We start from the raw sequence: 18100 nt of genomic DNA, 5'->3' as shown, positions 1-18100 counted from the left end.
AACGTGGCCCGACCTGCGTGGACGGCTGCATGGCGAGCACCGCCCGTCCCGGCCACCTCCGGCGCTCTAGCCCCGTTGCAACACGGCAAAGCACCGCACGTGCACAAACCTGCAGGCGCCCGCAGAGAGAGTCACAGCTGTGACCCTTGCACGGAAATCCCTACAGACTGTTGCCTTTCTATCATTTTAAAAAGGTCAATCTGAAAGAAAACGATTTTTCTATAGGTGAAAGCCAGCCAGACTGGCATTGCACGCTGGCGTTGCAGGCACCTTTTGGCAGGAGCCCGTTCCGACGGCTGCTAAAAGCCTTCGATGCCAGGGGAGCTGCAGAGGTGACCAGCAAGACCTTCCCCCCCGAGCCACCCAAAGAGAGTGCAAATTTTCCACACCCTGCAAAAGCGTATTCGGGAACCAGATAGCACCGGTTTCCTCTGCTCCTTCGATCTGCTTCTACAGATGGCATTAAAGCAATAATATTTTTCAACACAGATGCATGACCGTTGAAATAACAGCTATCAGCAGGTACCTGAGCCGTCTTAATCCTGCCTAATCCCAAATCTACTGTACCTCCCTTTATACTAATCTCCCTATCCTATCAAAGACTCAGCGCCGTCCTGCGGCCAGCTGTTAGGTGAGAAACAACCGACGGTCGCTTACCATTGCCCGTTCCAAGGTCCGCGATCCAAAAGAATTGAAAGGAAAGAAGGCATTTAAAAGCAAGCCCAAATCTGCACTTTTTTTTTTAGATCGAGAAAGCATCGCTACCAGGATACTCAAACGGTGGAAAACAACGCGATGCAACAAGTGGCAGAAGGAGCAGCGGGACGCGTGGTGCAGGAAGGAAAGGGGACACGGTCAGCGAGACGAAGCAAAAGCTCTGGTTAGAAAGTGAGCACGAAGGCAGACTGTATTGCGGAGGAAATGGGCCCCTGGAGCCGCAGCGTTTCCCCTGGAACTGGAGACAGGACAGCGTGCTTTCTGCTAACGCAGCCAAGAGGCAGCTCCAAGGTCGTATGCCACAAAGACAGGTGCCCTTTCCCAGGACAGCATCCCCCAATTCCCAGGTACGCCTATAAATGTGCCGTGCTAACGGAGTAATAAGGAAGTCGATGCTAGTGGCTTCCCCGGTGCTTGCGAGATCTAGAGCCCCTGTGCTAATGGGGGACACAGACCAAGTGAGCACAGGGGCACTTATCCTAATCCCAGAGCGGAGATGGGCCCACGATCCCTGCAGAGAGTCAGCAGCAGAGCTGGGAACTGAACCCACCTCTCCTGGGTCTCCTCCCATGCCGTAACCAGAGTAAATGCTGCATGAAGAGTGCAAAGGGGGCAAATGGGGTGTGCGGGACGGCTTGGGGAGGGGGTGCTAAGTGGCCCTGCCTGGAGAAGGATGCCTCCGCTTCTGAGCTGCCAAGTGAGGGGCTCTACAAAGGACGGGGCTGCTAGAGTTGGGGTGTCCGACTACATAAGGGTTTGGAAAAGCAAGTCCCTGAGCTCCTAGGGGCATGTGATCCATTTGCTCTGCACATCAGAGGAGCATCCCAAGGAGCAAGCACGCAGACACATGACGCACTTGCTCCATCGTACCCTGACTATTCTGGGGAAAGAGAGGAGCAGACGCACACCATCCAGCCTTGCTCCAAGGTAAGACCCTCCCCTGAGGGTAAAGCCACCCTCCCAAAGCGCTACCCTGCTGTCCCAGTTGTGTGTCAGCTCCAACCCGGGACACCCCTTTGCTCCAGGCAGTCCAGCTGCTGGCTCGGAGCAGGGCCAGCACCTCCCTTGGGCAAGCTGCTTGCAGAGGAAATCACAAGTAAATGACTCCCTAAGCAACTGTGCCTGTGCCCACATCCTTAGCTGGGGGAGAAAGTCAGTCCGAGTTGCACAGCACTGGGGAAAGACTGGGTCAAATGGGAGAAAAGTCCTTAAAACTGCAATGGCGAGGAGGAGCGCACTAGAGAGGCCCGGATACAAGTGTCCCTGCCCCAGGCACAGGTGCGATGCAGAGCAATGGACTAGGCGAACAGGAGGGCTCCCTCCCAGCTCAACACACGTTTGCTAAATAGAAACGCCAGTCACGCGATCTGTTGCGGCTCTGGGGTTATGGGATCATGCACGGATGAAGTACCTGACCCGGGGAACGGCAGGTGGGAGCAGAGCAGCAGAGATGCAGGCACGGAAAGCAGCCAGTGTCTCGAGGCCACCACGGGCAGACCGTCACAGCTCGGTTACCCTGCGAACTTCTCGGCACGACAGAGACGGTCCAAGATCCGCCATAGCCAGGTCCTTGCAGACGGAGATGGCGAGGACTTCCCACCCCCCATCCGTCTCCCTGTGGCAATGCTACTGCGCTCATCATACACAAGAGACACGGATCAGGATGCTGCTGCCCAGGTTGTCCCACCACGCCAACAAGAGGGCTGCCCACTTAAGTGCCCCTTGTACCAGACAGCATCTCCGTGGCCTGCAGACCGATACACCTTCCTCAATCCAACCCCTAGCATCATCTTCCTCATGCACAGCAACATCGTGCGCTGCATCCCACGCCCCTGCACATTGCATCCCACGCCCCTGCAACATCACACATTGCATCCCACGCCCCTGCAACATCACGCGCTGCATCCCACGCCCCTGCAACATCACGCGCTGCATCCCACGCCCCTGCACATTGCATCCCACGCCCCTGCAACATCACGCGCTGCATCCCACACCCCTGCACGTTGCGTCCCATGCCCCTGCAACATCACGCGCTGCATCTCATGCCCCTGCAACCTGCACGGTCCCCTGTGATGATATGCAGATGCAGTGCAGGAAACCCAACTTCTCCCCCCTGCAAGCACTCCTCTCAAATGCAAACTACTGCACAGACCATTCAGGCTCCAGCCTTCCTGGAGTTACCTTGGGCACAAGGCAGCGAGCGAAATACTGCTTCATTAGCTATTCCGGCTTCGAGTCGTTTGCTGATCCAAATGTTGAAGAGCAGTTTAGACCAACCCAGAGACCGTACCACAGTCTCTCCTCTTTTGTGGGATCAGGAACAGACAAGTATTGCACTGCAATAAAATCCTCCGTCTAGCCACGTGGCATTTCTAGCCACAGACACGAGAGCGGGGCCCTGAGAGGCAGAATGAATCACTGTCAGGAGCCCCGTCAGACGTGGGCCAAGTGGGTGCGTGTTCCTCTAAAGCAATCGCAGAAAGGCAATACATTTATTCTGTAGGTGAGGAGAGCAGCACCTCCGTCTGTGTGTGTGCGTGCGAGAAAGAGACAGAAAGAGAGAAATTGCACACGAGAAGGAAGCGTGCATGGGGGTAGGAGAGCGAGAGAGGGGACTGTGCATTGCACAGCCAGACTTACAGCCTTGGGCTTGAACGGAGGCTGGATCTCCTTGCGCTCGAGTTTCTCCCAGTCGATGTACCGGAAGAAGGCGTGCTCCTTGATGTCCCGCTCCCCCTCGGGGCCGCATCCCAGGCGCTTGGCAGGGTGCTTGGTCATCAGCTTAGGGAGAGAAAAAGCAGAAACAGTTGTCCCCCAAAGGCCAAACCGCTGAAGAAAACCCCACCGACGGCCCCTGTCACACCAGAGCATCGTCCTTCTCGGAGCCCGGGCTGCAGGGCCCGGTGGCACGGCAGGGTTTCCCTACCCCAGAGCCGAGCCAAAGGGCTGGACCTCTAGGATTCAAGGGGAGGGTGGGTGCACATAACATCTGCCAGAAGCCCTGCGTGAAGTTGCTGGGGACTCGTCTAGAACAGCACCCGTCTTGGCACGAGGCGGTCACCTGCAAGGCCGTTGCACGGTGAAGAGACGGACCATCTACTCTCAGAAAACCTCTCATTAGCAACAGCGGCAGAGCCCCCGGAAAGGACACCGGACAGCGGAGAAACCCCAAATGAACAAAAGAGCCGATTCCCAGAGGAAAGAGCGAGCGGCTCATTACAGCTGTTTATCATCGAAACCGGTCCTTTTCCGCAGCCCCAATGAGCCAAGTGGAAGAGTAAGGGAATTCAGCAAGGCCACGCAAACATTAATATCCTGGTGGCATTGTTTGGGTCGCGCTTGGAGATAAGACGCAGATACCAGAGGTTTGGAAAATATCGATAAGCTGGAAGAGCGCGAGCAGAATACCCGCAGCTCATTAGACTGCCTCGTTAGAAGCAGCGCAGCTACCACGCACCGCGTTTCGGACCCAAGGGGGCCTGGAGTTTGGAGCCCACCTTATTCTATATCCCAGGGGCCTGGGTTTGCAAAAGGGCCTGGCGCAGGGGTTGTGGGGTGCGATCTATGGGGCGTCAGGCTGGATGATCCCGGGCCTCCCTCTTGCTAACCAGTTGCACAAACCTACCGACCTGTTTGCAAAAGGCCAAGGAAGGCACAACTGCTCGAGAGGCCTGGGGAGATGGGCTCACCTCCTTCCCCTCTCCCTGCTCTGTAAGAGCTGTGGGAAGGAGGTTGCAATGCAGCCCCCGACACACGTCCACCACCCCACTCCTGCCACGGGCACCCCTCCAAACCCTCGCTGCCCGTTCCCATAGACGCTGAACACCCCCAGCCCGGGACACGAGGCAACGCTATTAGTGCAAGGAAACTTCCCGCGTGGCAGGGCTGCTCCTGCAGCAGAGCATCCGGTGAGCACTTCTCATGCATAGCTCCTCGTTCCTGACGTACATACACGATGGGATGCTGCATCTGCCTAGAATGCAGCTAATTAACTTAAAATGAGAGACTATCCCCAAAACCATCCTAGGGCGACATTTATTGCCAACCCCGTGCAAAAGCCAATGCAGGGAATTCAGGTGCAGTCAGGCAGAGCATTGCTCCGCTGGGGCTCACAAAACGCAGCTCAGGGAGATGTCTCAGGGCCAGGGACGAAGTCCCGGCCAGAACAACCGTGGACCCAGAGGCTGGTGGTTAAGAAACTTGCCTGAGCTACAAGAGACCCGGCTCGAGCCCTTACTCCGGAGCAGGGACTTGAATGTGGGGTCTCACCTGCGTAGGGGTGCCCTGGCTATACAGAGGGCTTTGCACAGCCATTCATGTGGTTGCAAACAGCCTGCTTCAGGTTTCAACAAATCGGCATTTTCCAACAAAAGAAATGTCATCCAAAAGGTCCCCGAGAAGCCTGGCGTGGCTGGCACGCCCGGTGCGTCACGGCCGCGGTCCCAGCGCAGGGTGCATCACGGACCCGGCTGCAGGCCCGGCCCGGCCACGCGCCCATAATGCGCGTGTCCACGGATGGCTTCTCTTCTCCAGGTCCCCAATGTTTTGACACGTGTCAGCCGTGTCACCCACGACTGCACATAATAAGGCTGCTCAGGGAGACCGATCTCAAAAAATACTGTGCTCTGCAGAGACCTATTGGCAAGGAGCAGCCTGCACAAAATAAAACAGATGCATAGCAATGCCAAGCCAAGGAGCTGGATGGGCGGCAAGCGGCAGTGAATTCATCATCCAGCCAGCTGGGAAAACAACTACAGTTAACCCCTCCCGTGCTACCGCTTGCAAGTCAGGGATCCCGCATCCCCTCTGCTGACAGCAAGGCAGCCAGCAGCAAACCCTGGCTTCAGAGCCACGAGTCCATCCTTTTCCAGACAATGCACTAGTCTTCTAGGGGCAAGAACCACAGCATCCCGTTAGCATGCTGAGGAAACTGCTATTAGCACCAGTCTTGAAGAGCAACCTCCTTCCCCATCCTCTCCTGCCGGAGGAAGGATGCTTCAAGAGGGGCTGCTGAGAGCTCAGAGGTTGCCTGGATCACCCTGATCAAGGGGCTGGGGGGGCAGAGCAAGCGACAGGAAGCTCATTTACTCGCCTTGCATTGCTTCAGCTATTACCGCCTTAGCCGACACTGCATCATGCTAGTCGTTGCAAGAAGAGAAAGTCCCCACCGCAACCATCCCCTCCCTCCGTGCCTTGGTCTCCTGCACGAGCACGAACAAACATTACTATACGAGCCCTGCAGGCTTGCATCAGAGGGCGCAGGGCAGAGAGAAGCTCCCCGATCGCCGGCCAAGACGAGGAGGCTGCACAGGTGTGGGGACACGGCTACACGACTCCAGACAGGGAAGAGGTGGGGGAGTCGCGCTGCACGATGGCCTTCGCTGTCTGCATCACGAAGCAGGCCCAGTTAAAGGCAGCGAGCCATCTACCTCATCCTCCTCGCTGGGTTTTGGAGCGGGTGCTGGCAACTCAGCTAAAATCCAGCCGTGAGAGGCCAAAGTGTCAGCTGAGAACCACCCAGCACGTGGGTCACACAGCTGGTCTCTCTCCGTTAGGTCAGAGCTGGAGAAGAGGCTGAGTTTGGTGGGAAGTCACTTATCCACAGCTAAGTGGTGGATACGAGTGGCACTGTCGGCTTGCGGGTACTTGGGAGGTTTAGGCACCGAATCCAGCTCGAGCAGCCCGGAGCCAGACTCGGTGGGGGCAGCAGGGCTAATGGACTGCACCCCGCAGAGAAAGAGGAGGAATCCGCTGCTCACCCTCATCTGACAGGGATGATCCTTCTGCAAAAATCTGATGGTGGCAATTAGAAATCCTGCCAAGATGCCTGCTTCCCACCGGCCCCTGGGTTTTACAGCGACTCGGCGCTCCCGTTAGCTCTGCTCCATCCTGCCTGTCAGTCACCACCACATCGCCCTTGCCTCTGTCCTCCCACACGTGAAGCCAACAAGCGCTGCCCGCACAAGAGAATTCAAAAGGAAAGAACGAGAGAGAAACCCGAGCGGCGCTGGCGGGTTTCCAGTAGCGCTAGCAACCGCTGGGACTGGCTGGTTGGTTTCCAGAGCAGCTCTCAGACCAAGGGCCTTTGTACACACCACGTTTGTTGCCCTTTCTTGCGCTGCAACTGCGTGACTTTGCACGAGCGGGATTTCCGGATGCTTTAAAAGTCTTTCTGGCGCATTAAACTAAAACTCCTCGGATGTCGTTTAGCTCGGCTCACCAGGAATTAAAGTGTCGTGTCCATGGATCTGTTGCGTGTAAGCACAAAGGTACTCAAAGATGTGTAATTAGCCGAATAGTCCAACGCCAGAACATGCCACCATGTTTGCCATAGTGGAGCTGTTGTCCTCCCTCACTGCATGGCGTCCACACAACAGCTGATGAGTTTTGGTTTCTCTAGATCCTCGGTGGTATCCTATGGCCCTGGACAGCCTTCCTAGGCAGAGCTTTATAGTTTCATTGCTGTGGGTGCCCACTTTGCAAACATGAACTACCACCTGTTTCCTTTCCCTCCAGGTCTGTTTTACCAACAGTTTTCTATGCACATCACCAAATACAGGCCCTGTTCGTTCCCTAATTAGCTTTCCCCAGCTGCAGTCTTGCAGCTTGCTTACAGCTTTTTCATGGTGGTTGTTTTAAATGTGCACTATACACATTTAACTGGCACTGCTAAACCCACCATTTCCTGAATTTAACACAAACACACACCCGATTCAGAGCAGCTCAGGCTGATTAATGAATCAGAAAAGATTAATTTTCTACTTGAGGTACCTATCTGCATTACTGCACAGCGCTACGCCACAAAGCAGGTATTCTGTCGGTTCAATACGTGCATCCAGAAATTAAATCTTCTTGTTTCCTTTTGTGCTTTTATTCATGTTAGCATGAAGGTACCATCTGCCATTGTTATACAGACCCCCACAAAGCCTACAGCTTTATACTCCTGACTCGCACAAAGGAATCATTTGGCATTGTTTGTATTAAATAGGAGCGTGTCAATCTAATCCCTACACTAACACCGTGAATAAAACACATCACTGCCGATGAAAAGGGCCAATGTGCATCTAAGTCCAAAGGAGAATTTGAGAATCAACGTATAGTCCAGGGAGACGGCTCCTATCTTGGCTAGGTGGGCAACGTCTACCGATTCAGGACCTGATGCTGCAGAGTAAGCACGTACTGACGCGCTTTGCTGACCCGAGTCCTTAACTTCTCATTGCATGGGTGGGTTGGACAACGGCAATACCAGGGGAATGATCTCTTTGTGGACTTCCTTTAAATACAGACCACCCTTTACTGAGAAGGGAGGATGACCCACAAGATCTATGCCTGTCTCTATATCCGGTGAGAAAACCGCGACGCGTGTAACCTATTGACTTTATTTCATACATCTTGCAACAGGCCATGAATACAGAGTTGCACATAGGGCAGTTGTACCCTGTGGTAATCTTGCCATCAAAACGGGATCTGTATCGTTGCTGCATAGACAGATATTTTTTTTTCTATCTATACCTATTTATTACCCACTAAAAGCACCTCTAATATCCTCATTATCTATTAGTTGTCTCAAAAGGCTTCAAGTCCTAAACCAAGATCTATAACTTTCCTAGATTTTCAGGGCTGGAATTTGTTCACTATACCTTATGTCTTTTTAAAATGCGACAAAGCCAACTGAGCACAATCTTAAGGGAAAACGGGAACTTGCGGTTTAATGAGCAGTTTAAGGAGTATAAAGATTAAATAAAACACTGTCCAATTGGATGAAAAACTCAAGTATTTCTGTGAACATTTTCAAGGGTTTCTGCCCCTCAAGGGTTGAATTTTGGCAGAAGAGAAAGGTACTTTCAAATGTAGGATTTGGGCTCACTTTGTTATACTGTCGAATCTGCCTTCACATTTTTCTCCGCTTGGCAAGATGCACAGCCCGTGCGGCACTGGGATATTATATCATGCGGCATGCCGTGGTCTAGACAGCCATTTGGCATGTCGTCAGGATTTCACAGAAAACCATCAACCCGATGACATGCCCTGTGGCAGAAAGCCACCTTTGTCTCCCCCCAAAGTCCCTGCTCTGTGACAATTTGGTTAGGATGGGCCCAGCAGAGGACACACACCTTACCCTATCTCTTTGGGTAACCTGAGCTGGATACAGTCCTGAGGAAGGGGGAAACCTGCTCCCTCTGCCCACGTGACTGGCATCACATACCTGGGTGAGGGGCTTCCTTCCTGGTGGGCTAGAGTCTGCCCAGCAACTAGTGATGTATTTCAAATTGGTTGGCTCACAGCCAACAGGTGCTGGCCTCCATTGGACCAGGTAAATGAGGTCACAAGGGCTATATAAGTTAAGGACTGCCCGGGAGGGGGGGTGGCAGCCATGAGGGATACTCAGGAACAAAGAAGAGCTGGACCATCTGAAACTGGCTCTCTCTCTCAAAACTCATTATCAGGGAACTGCCTGCCTCCAGAGGGAATCTCCAACCGCCTCTGGATGATACTTGTGGGTAACCTACCTGAGAGCCACCTAGATATACAGCTTGCAGTAGCTCAGATGCAAGATCAAAGGCTACCCCAGCCACAGGCGTTTGCGCTATGGGATTTCTCTGACATTGCTCTACCCTGGACCCTGTTCTAACCCTACCCCTTGTAACCAATGAAGTTCTCCTTTGTACCTAGTGTGGGAGACTTATTGAGGGGTGGGTTCAATTATGCCCAGGAGGCCCCTTGGATCTGCGGACTAAGGGAGACTATCCTTTTTGGCCCCCGACTTGGGGAAGTGCCCCAAGTTCTTGTACTGGGTCGAGTACCCGTAGGACTATTAGGCCTGTGTTTCCCTGAGGACACAGGCCTCAGACAGTCCCTTATCAGGGTGGTGGCAGCACACATTACCCCCCCAGACTCTGTGGTGGGGCTCGAAAGGGGGTCTGCCAGGGCTTGGGTGCCCCTGGAGAGACACGTGGAGTCCGGAAGGTAGACGGGCGTAGTGAGGTGAGAGGCTCAACGCAGGAGCACCCCCTGCTGGCCCGCCACATGCCCTACCTAGCAATATCCCAGAATACTGGGCTGACTGAAAATCGAGATTAAAAAAGCCCTCCCCAGCTGCCAAAAGGAAAAATTCAATATCTAGTTTTAGAAAAATGTTTTGCAAGTTTTTCTACCTTTTTCTTTTCTCTTATACAAGACTCTGCCGGGAATACGAAAGCGCATGTGGTCACTTCCGTAGTGGTGTCACCTTCGAGTCGAACCCGACACATCTATTCTAGCTCTGCTAAACCGTGTGCTCTCATTTCAGGTATCGGTCATTGAGGATACCGCTCCCCAAATACCTGCAGACTTTAGCGAGGAAAGGCTGGCATTTCCTGCCTTCGCTACCAAGCGGCGATTAGAGAGGGACCTCGCATTCACGGGCAGTCTGTTCACCTGGAAACAGTCACTTTGCTCAGGCGTATTCAAAAATCTCCATGCAAGTGAGAAAATAGCTTGTATATATGCTCATATTTTTAGGGCTCAGATGATCCATTAAAAAGAGGCATTAGGAAAACCATTCGGTTGCAAACATGCACCTGCCCTTCAAAAAGGGCACGAGATACCTTTTTAGCTGCCACGTGCCAGGATGTCTGGAGGGAAAAAAAAATAAAAATCAGCAGCCTTTTCAACTATGGCACAGATCTGACGGGGGAGTGGGTTTGGCATGAACGCTGGCTTCGATACCTGGCTCGGTCTCAATGGACCGAGCACAGTGCGCTAACCCATCCTCTCCTCCCTTCGACTGGCTCCCCATGACCAAGTCAATCATTTTTTGTTAATAAAACAAATCGGAATAAGCTGATAGCAGAGAAGGACAAACGTTCTTGCACCTCATCTAGTTACTGACATTTCATTTCGAGGCAAGGACACATGCTCCCGGTACTATTCGATTTGCTTCCCGGTCAGCACATCGGGGACGAGTATTTACCATTGGGCTCAAACAAACACAAGGCTTCTTTATCAAACCGTTTTCCATCTCCTGGCTGCTTGGTGCTGCATCCAAAACCCACACTAAGTAATGATTGGCACCGGCACGTTGGAATAAAATTGCGTAGGGACAGCAACATCCCTCTTCAATTGTTGCTAGAGAGCGCGGCCGTGAAATACCAAACCTTTCATGTGCCGATGCCGAGCTTTTTCCAGTGGCTTTCTCAATGGTTTGCATCGTAGCTAACAAAACCCTTTCCTTGACAACGCGTGGCGTATGCACACAGAAAAACGAGGCTTGCACTTCTCTGCTTGTGCTCATTAGCACTAGGATATCTTCCCCTGCAGAGAGGCTTAAGCAAATACTTTGTTTTCAGCTTGCGGAGGTCCTTGAAATGGCTGTGATTTTTTTAGGGGGTGGGACAGGGAAGAATGGCACGTCCCTCGTGTCCCGAACACCGCTTTGCTCTCTCGGCAGCACATTCAAGGCAAGGCAGCAAGAAAGAAAATCTACAGAGGACAGCAGACCTCCATGCACGGTTAAATCGCTCTCTGTGCAGCCTCGTACTTGCCAGAAGTGAGAAAAGCCATTAGAGCTACATCCAGCAGATGTTTTAATCATGGTCTTCTTGTCGATTTGCGGCATTCAGGGTTTGACTGATGCGACAGAAAATAAAGCAGACAGCTAGATTTATCACTGTTCCAATCTCTAATCACTTGCCAGAGTTATTCCCTGCAGCACCGTGGGGATAATGATGTTTAACATATCAACAAAAAAATCTTCTCCTCTTCATTTCTGGCCGGGCGCAGAGAAACAGGCGAGAGCCTCCCTGCCTCCACCGAAAGACAGAGGCTTGCAGAAAATCCCACTGGTGTTAAGATGATGGCGCTGTGATTATCGCATGCACTTTGCTCCTTTGTCCTGAAACTACCTGGTAAACTCTCCTTTCCCTACAACCCCCCGAAAACCTGGGATGCCTGCCTCGGCAACATCCCTCTCCCCCACCCACACCAGCAAGCGCGCCGCGAGCGATGCAAGCCGCTGACTTGAAAGCAGGGCTGGGATGCTGCCGCCGTGTCTCATAATGCGACGGTGATGCTAGCTGCCATTCAGCCCAGGCCTGATTTCTAATGTCTGAATAATTCAAAGCAAAAACCACTTTTCGAGTCCTCCCAGCACAAACCAGTCTCGCTGCCTTCTGGCTGACGAGGGAGATTTGGGCCCTGGCCATAAAGCCCCATGCAGACACTACCTGCCTTTGCTGCCTGGCTGGGAGCTTGCCCCGTTGAGAGGTGGGTACCGGCTCGGTACCCACCCTGTCTGCACGGCGTCGACAGTAGCAGGGCCTAAAGCTAAGCCTTGCAAGACGGGCTTCCACCGACACACAGGCAGAAATGCCATTAACCTCTCCAGGCCCCTTGGGACCTGATGGCGTGTTGCTTTTCCTTCACGGATGCACGGGCTGCCCTTGCTGTCGCTGCAAAGTGCAAAGCAAGGAGCCTGCGTCGGAGCCGAGCAGCCCCAGCCCCGCAGGCTCCTCCAGACTGGCATGCTCCTACCTCTGCTGCTGCCAGGTCAGCCCCCTCGACGCTGCCACAAAGAGATCAGTGAAGAAAAAGAGCTTGATCCTGCTCCCAAACGCCTTTTAGCCATTAATAAACTGCTCAGACACAGGTCGGTGTTTGACCTCGAATTCTTTTGCCAAACCACCTGTCAGTAGCAAGGGACCTGGCGCGGGAAGCAGCAGCAACGGGGCTGGTCAGGACAGGAGCAGCGACAATCGGGCGCGGGAGGGAAAACCCGACCTGCCGCAACAGCGAGCGCCGCTCTCCGCTCTGACGAACAGATGTTAGTGCCACCGTTTTGTTGTATATCAGAGGTCTCCACAGGGACAGCTCAGGGGGCCGATCTCCAGAGACCCACAACGCCATGGCCTGAGCTGGGAACCTGCCGAGCACGCGCAGTTTCACAGTACTCGTGACCCGGCAGACATCGTGGTCAGAGAGGGCCGTGAGACCCCCCGTTGTCTGCCTATTGCAGGTCCAAGCACGGAGCTCACTCATCCCCAAAACGTGTGCAGTGGTGCTGGCAATAGAAACAAGCCATTGCACCTGGTTTGGGGTTGGGTTTTTTTTTTGCAATGTGTTTTGCACCTGGTTTGGGGTGGTTGGTTTTTTTGCAATATGTTTTTGCAACGGCCCATGTAAACCCAGGCAGGCAGTGCAGTGCAGCGCAACCACGCCATAGACACCTCCTCCCACCCGAAAAACGAGGGTCAGGCCTTACCCCTTTGCAAATCGCCACAGCCTCTTTGGACATGGATTTGGGATAGGCTACGTTGTGCTCCATGATGGACTGGAAGAGCTCGTCCTCATCTTCACCTTCAAAAGGAGCCTGCGGAGGAGGAGAGAACACAATGGGAGTGTAGCGGCACGTCTTTCTCCTCCTCAGAGCAACGCGACAGCGGGGACGCTCTTGCTCGCTTGCACGCGCGTCCAGGCCCGTGCTGTCCCTTTCCTTAGTGGCTCATCCCTCCCTGAACCGCAGCCGGGGGATTCGGTCTCGGGGGTAGACCGGCTCGTGCACTCCAGCCTGGCATGAAGAACACGGCACCCCACGGCTGGCCAGGTCAAAAATAAATGACACGTGAACAGCTGCTCAAAACGGCATTTAGCACAGTCCCTCGGGAACCAATTACAATGCAATTACCTGGCCGGCTAGCATCTCGTAGAGCAGAACGCCAAATGCCCACCAGTCCACCGACTTTCCATAGGGCTGATAAGCAATTATCTGCAAACAACAGAGAAACAGCGGGATTACACTTCTGTTTGAAGCCAGCTGGCACAAGGCAAAGCGACGCCAAGCCTCAGCCCAGGTCAGAAGGACGTGGAAACGGTGACCTGATTTTTCAGAAGCAATGGACGAGCCGTTTCAGCTGTCCTGGAAACATGCACGACCGGGACGGGTTCAACCCCTTGGAAAGCCAGGGCACTGCCTTGCCCTCATAGGACACGGGCTAGGTTAGCATTAGAGGGGAAAAGAGACCGTTCACTTCGGTTTTGCAGCTAACCTTTACTAATACAGAACAAACCTAAAATATGGTCTGCTCTAAGGCTCAGCTCTAACAAACCAGATGAACTGAGCCCCTGCCTGGAAATCAATACGGGGCAGGAGAGGACAGGAACATCATCAGTCAACATGATCGGATTTGGACAAAAATGGAGCCCACCTCTCCCTCCCCGTCTTTTAGATTCATCGCCACAAATGCGACACAACAAACCGTCATCTTCATTTGGAAACGGATGGCATCCTGCTCGCCGTTAAACTGGGGAACGGTTAAATAAGTCCATTACAAACCAGTAGAGCTGCTTTGATAGAGTTTGCCTGTCCACTCGCATGCAGGGGAGCTGTGCCGTTAAACAGGCTGTCCAGAGCACCGGGAAGTATGAACCGTAGCACGCGGGACATTAGACCCCACTTTTATTTCATGAAAATGTCTCCAATTTCGGGGGGGGGGGGGTGCAGGACAGCGCACCTGCTCTGCATCACTTTCTCTACTGACCAGCTAACCGTTTGGGAGTGACCATGAGGCTATTTGCAAGACTGCCTGAAAAAGACTGCGGCTTCTTTTGTTTTTGGTGCGGTGCATTGTTGTTTGCAATGACACGGCCTTCGTGTTTGCACTGGTATCAAACTAAAGTCACGGTAGGACCTTTTTCCTAATGGCAAACCCTGCAAGAGCCCAGGGACAGTGGTCCCCACCGACCTGTGCTGCTAGCATGAGCTCTCTAAATCGCCGTGCTACCGAACAAAGGAAACGGTTGCAGCAGCCAGGCCTCTGGGAGCAAAGGAGAGCCATGCTGAGCTATTCCACCAGCCCGGCCAGCGCCGTCTGGGTCTGAATGGGATCGTGCCTCCCGGGCGCCTCCGCGTGTACAAGCCTCTGGCACTGGCTCCTTTCCCTCTCTCACACCCGTCAGCGACTGCTCTTTAGTACAAATGATACAAGGGAAGGCAGGAGGTTTGGGCGAGAGGCAGGAAATTAGAGTGGAAATAAAACAAACAAGCGCGCGCAGCCATCGCTAGACGCCGCCAGAGCCGAGGAAGGCTTGCAGCAGCGAGGCTCCGAATCAAAGGGACCCGGCGGGCGGCTCTGGGAGAGGAACCTGTTTGGAAGTGTTCCTTCAAGCCCTGGTTTATTTGCTTAGCTGCTGCTGACAGGCCTCGGAGACCTCGACGGGCCTTAGGGTTTGCCATCTGTCACTCGCCGCAAAACAATTACACAATTTATTCATCCTAAGCACAGAATCCGACTCCAAAAAGATTCAAATATGCATGCAAATCACATGCTAATCACAGGAAACCATACAGACAGCGATGCGTGAGGCTTTATTTCGCTATTCCCTCCTCCCCGGTCTGTGGCTGAGGCTCTGGCTCTTCCACCCATGCCCACCCGGCGCTCTGGTCCTCTTCCATGCCACGAGAAAGCTGCACATCTGCATTAAATAAGAGCATTTCAAATGACTTCTTCAATCGTCGGAAAGGCAAACAGGTGTTGGCCGCAGCCGGGATGGCAACAGCCACGCTGAGTTGAGCAGTTCTCATATCTGGCGAGTTTGGAGAAGGGACCCATCAGAGCAGCTCAGGAGGCACCGCCGCGACCTGCTGCACAGTCCGACGTGGACTCAGTGTGGCAGAAATGCCACCGTGGGTGCCCCTCTGCAGAGATCTGTCTCCACCAGCCTGGGAGGCTGGTGTTTCATTCCTCAGGGTGGGGATCTCCCACCTGGTCTGCATGACAAAAGCCTGGTGCCTGGGAGGCGATGCTCTGGTCACCTGGGCAGGGGGGAAAGACCCGGCCCTGCGCGGGCCCAGGTAGCCAGGGATGCTGGGGAGATGGGTCGGCTTGTGGCCAGTATTGGCAGCTTCGATTGGACCGGGCTGCTGAGGGCAGAGAGGTTATTTAAGGGCTCGGTCCAAGAAGAAGGGGGTCAGCCATTAGCCATGCGGTCATCCAGGTGAATCTGAGCCTGGCTCTCTCCTCATCACCGCATGCTCCAAGAGTGCCCTGCCTCCAGAGGAAACAACAACCACCTCTGGACGATGAGAGTGAGTAAGCTACTAGTGATCCGATTAGATATTTAGCTTCAGTAACTCAGATGCGTTTAAACGGCTACCTCAGCCCCCCTGGTTTGCTCTATGGGATTCCTTTGATATTCCTGTAAGATTTCTCTGATACTGCTCTACCTTTTACCCTGTTTCCGCCCTACCCCTGTAATCAATAAAGTTCTCCTTTGGGACCGGTGTGGGAGACTTATTGAGGGGTGGGTCTAAATTATGCCAAGGAGGCCCCTTAGGTCTGTGGACTAAGGGAGACTTTCCTAATAAGCCCCTGACTTGGGGAAGTGCCCCAAGTGCCTGTATTGGGTCTAGGACCCATTGGACGATCAGGCCTGCGTTCTCCAAGGCGCGCAGAGCCAGAAGTGAGTCCAGAGCCTTGGATGGTGGCAGCGGGACCCCAGGCTAGCGGGGGTGCTCCAGGGAAGGGGTCGGCCGGACGGGAGGCACCCCAGGGAGGCACTCGGAGCCTGGGAGGGGGTCGGGCGCGGGGAGGTGGGCGGCTCAACGCAGGAGCGCCCCCGACTGGCCCGCCACAGACTCGTCCCATCATCTATTACTGCCAAGGAGGGGCTTTCAGTCTTCGTTAAATCGAAGGCCACTTCCAAGCTGCTTTAAACCACAGGGATGGGAAACGTCAAAAAGACAAAGTCTGAGCCAATGGGTTGGAAGAGGCGCAGGATCTTTTTAACTCGAAGATGTGCCGCTGCCGAGCAAGTCAATGGGGAGCACCCGGGGCTGCAATCTGGGCTTTCACCTGTTCTCATAACCAGGTCTGTGAACAGGATTTCTCCGTTTATAAAACAGGTATCGGCCGATTGGAGCCGGACCGTTCCCAGCGGGGGCAGACGGCAGGACAAGGAGCAATGGGCTCACGTTGCAGCGAGGGGAGTTGAGGTTGGATGTTAGGAAAAACTTTCTTACTGGAAGGTTAGTTAAAGCATAGGAACAGGTGACCGAGAGAGGTGGTGGACTCTCCATCCTTGGAGGTGTTGAAGACCCGGGTAGACAAAGCCTTGGCCGGGATGATGGAGTTGGGGCTGGTCCTGCTTGGAGCAGGGGTTGGACTAGATGGGACCTCCCGAGCTCCCGTCCAACCCAAATTTTCGAGGATTTGATGCTACTTACCTCCTTTGAGCCGACAGGTACATAAGCACTAAATAACAGCCTAGCTATTAGAATTATCCCCAAAGCCATTAGTAATTTGCATCCTAATTCCTCCATTCTTTGCTTTTCTATTGGAGGAAACAAAAATTAGAGCAAACAGAAGAAAATAAGGGTTTAAAGTACTAATGCTCAGCAGAATACCAAGGGAACAGGTCATTTGTCCTGCTTTGAAAGAGTATTTATCACATGCAGCAACACAGCTACGTGCCAGCAGGACACTAGAATTAATCTCGGTAGAACGAGGCTGCGTAACATGCATTTAGACTAGTAATTAAACCTCTCCCTGGCTGTAATAAAACACAACGCTGTTTCGAATACTGGGGCATAATTTGACACATCCACGAAGTAGATTTATTTCCCTAAAATATTTAAATGGATAGATATTAATATTTCATCGCCGAACTGAACGTTCAGCAAAATGCAAGAAGATTTGATGTTTATGTTTTTTGCAGGGAGGACAGGTACTTAGGATCAAACGCAACACTGGCTATCCCGAATAAATTATTAAAATGCACCCCTACAGCGCTTTTAGCACCATTTGTCATACACGACTCCATCAGTCGTTAAAATAATACGCTGACACCCGGCTTAAGACGTCGAACAGTTCGGCACGAACGGAGAGGGTGATCGTTCAACGCACGGCTGCCGGCTCTCGCTGTAACGCGGCGGGGGACACCTGAGGATTTTACTTCAATGGGGGAAGATTATTTCCTGGTCATTCTGGTTTCCACAATCCTCCCTTCTCCAATCCTACCCAAAAGCAGACGTTACAAACAGGGTTGAGGCTCCATCTACCCGAGGCAACTGGTTTGCCAGTCAAGACCAGTACGAATGGCACTCTGCCCACCCGCTCCCACTGGAGTCGTCCTGTGCAAGGAGCTCCTGCCTCTGACTCAGTTAGTCTCCAAGGTACCACCTTGGGAGAGAGCACCAGATGGCACCTCTAGGCAGCATGGCGCCCGTGTCCCCAGCACGAGGGCCAGGGCTGAACGTTTTTAGGCTCGATGTTGCAGAAACTGCATTTCCTGCTGGAGCCGAGAGGAGATTTCCAGCTAGCTCTAGCTCTCGTTGTGCTTTGCAAGTGTCCTCCACGTCCCGAGAAGACCTCTCTCCTTTCTGATTCAGATCAATCTGGCTGCCGGCGGG

General features: G+C 53.3%; 1 protein-coding gene across 2 annotated transcripts in view; it reads right to left on the bottom strand.

Annotated features, from left to right (window-relative positions):
• Window positions 1-18100, bottom strand: part of PRKCB (protein kinase C beta) — a 168455-nt gene that overhangs the window by 13689 nt on the left and 136666 nt on the right. For both annotated transcript variants that reach the window (XM_006268410.4, XM_006268409.4), the window contains exons 14-16: window positions 13379-13459; window positions 12956-13063; window positions 3358-3498 (exon numbers count right to left, since the gene is read on the bottom strand). In XM_006268410.4, coding sequence (XP_006268472.2) covers window positions 3358-3498; window positions 12956-13063; window positions 13379-13459 — 330 coding nt within the window. The remainder of the gene's footprint in view (window positions 1-3357; window positions 3499-12955; window positions 13064-13378; window positions 13460-18100) is intronic.

The sequence above is a fragment of the Alligator mississippiensis genome, chromosome 13, assembly GCF_030867095.1.
Source record: "Alligator mississippiensis isolate rAllMis1 chromosome 13, rAllMis1, whole genome shotgun sequence".
NCBI classification, from domain to species: Eukaryota; Metazoa; Chordata; order Crocodylia; family Alligatoridae; genus Alligator; species Alligator mississippiensis.
The sequence above is the reverse complement of the archived record's forward strand: the minus strand, read 5'-3'. Positions and strand labels throughout refer to the sequence as shown.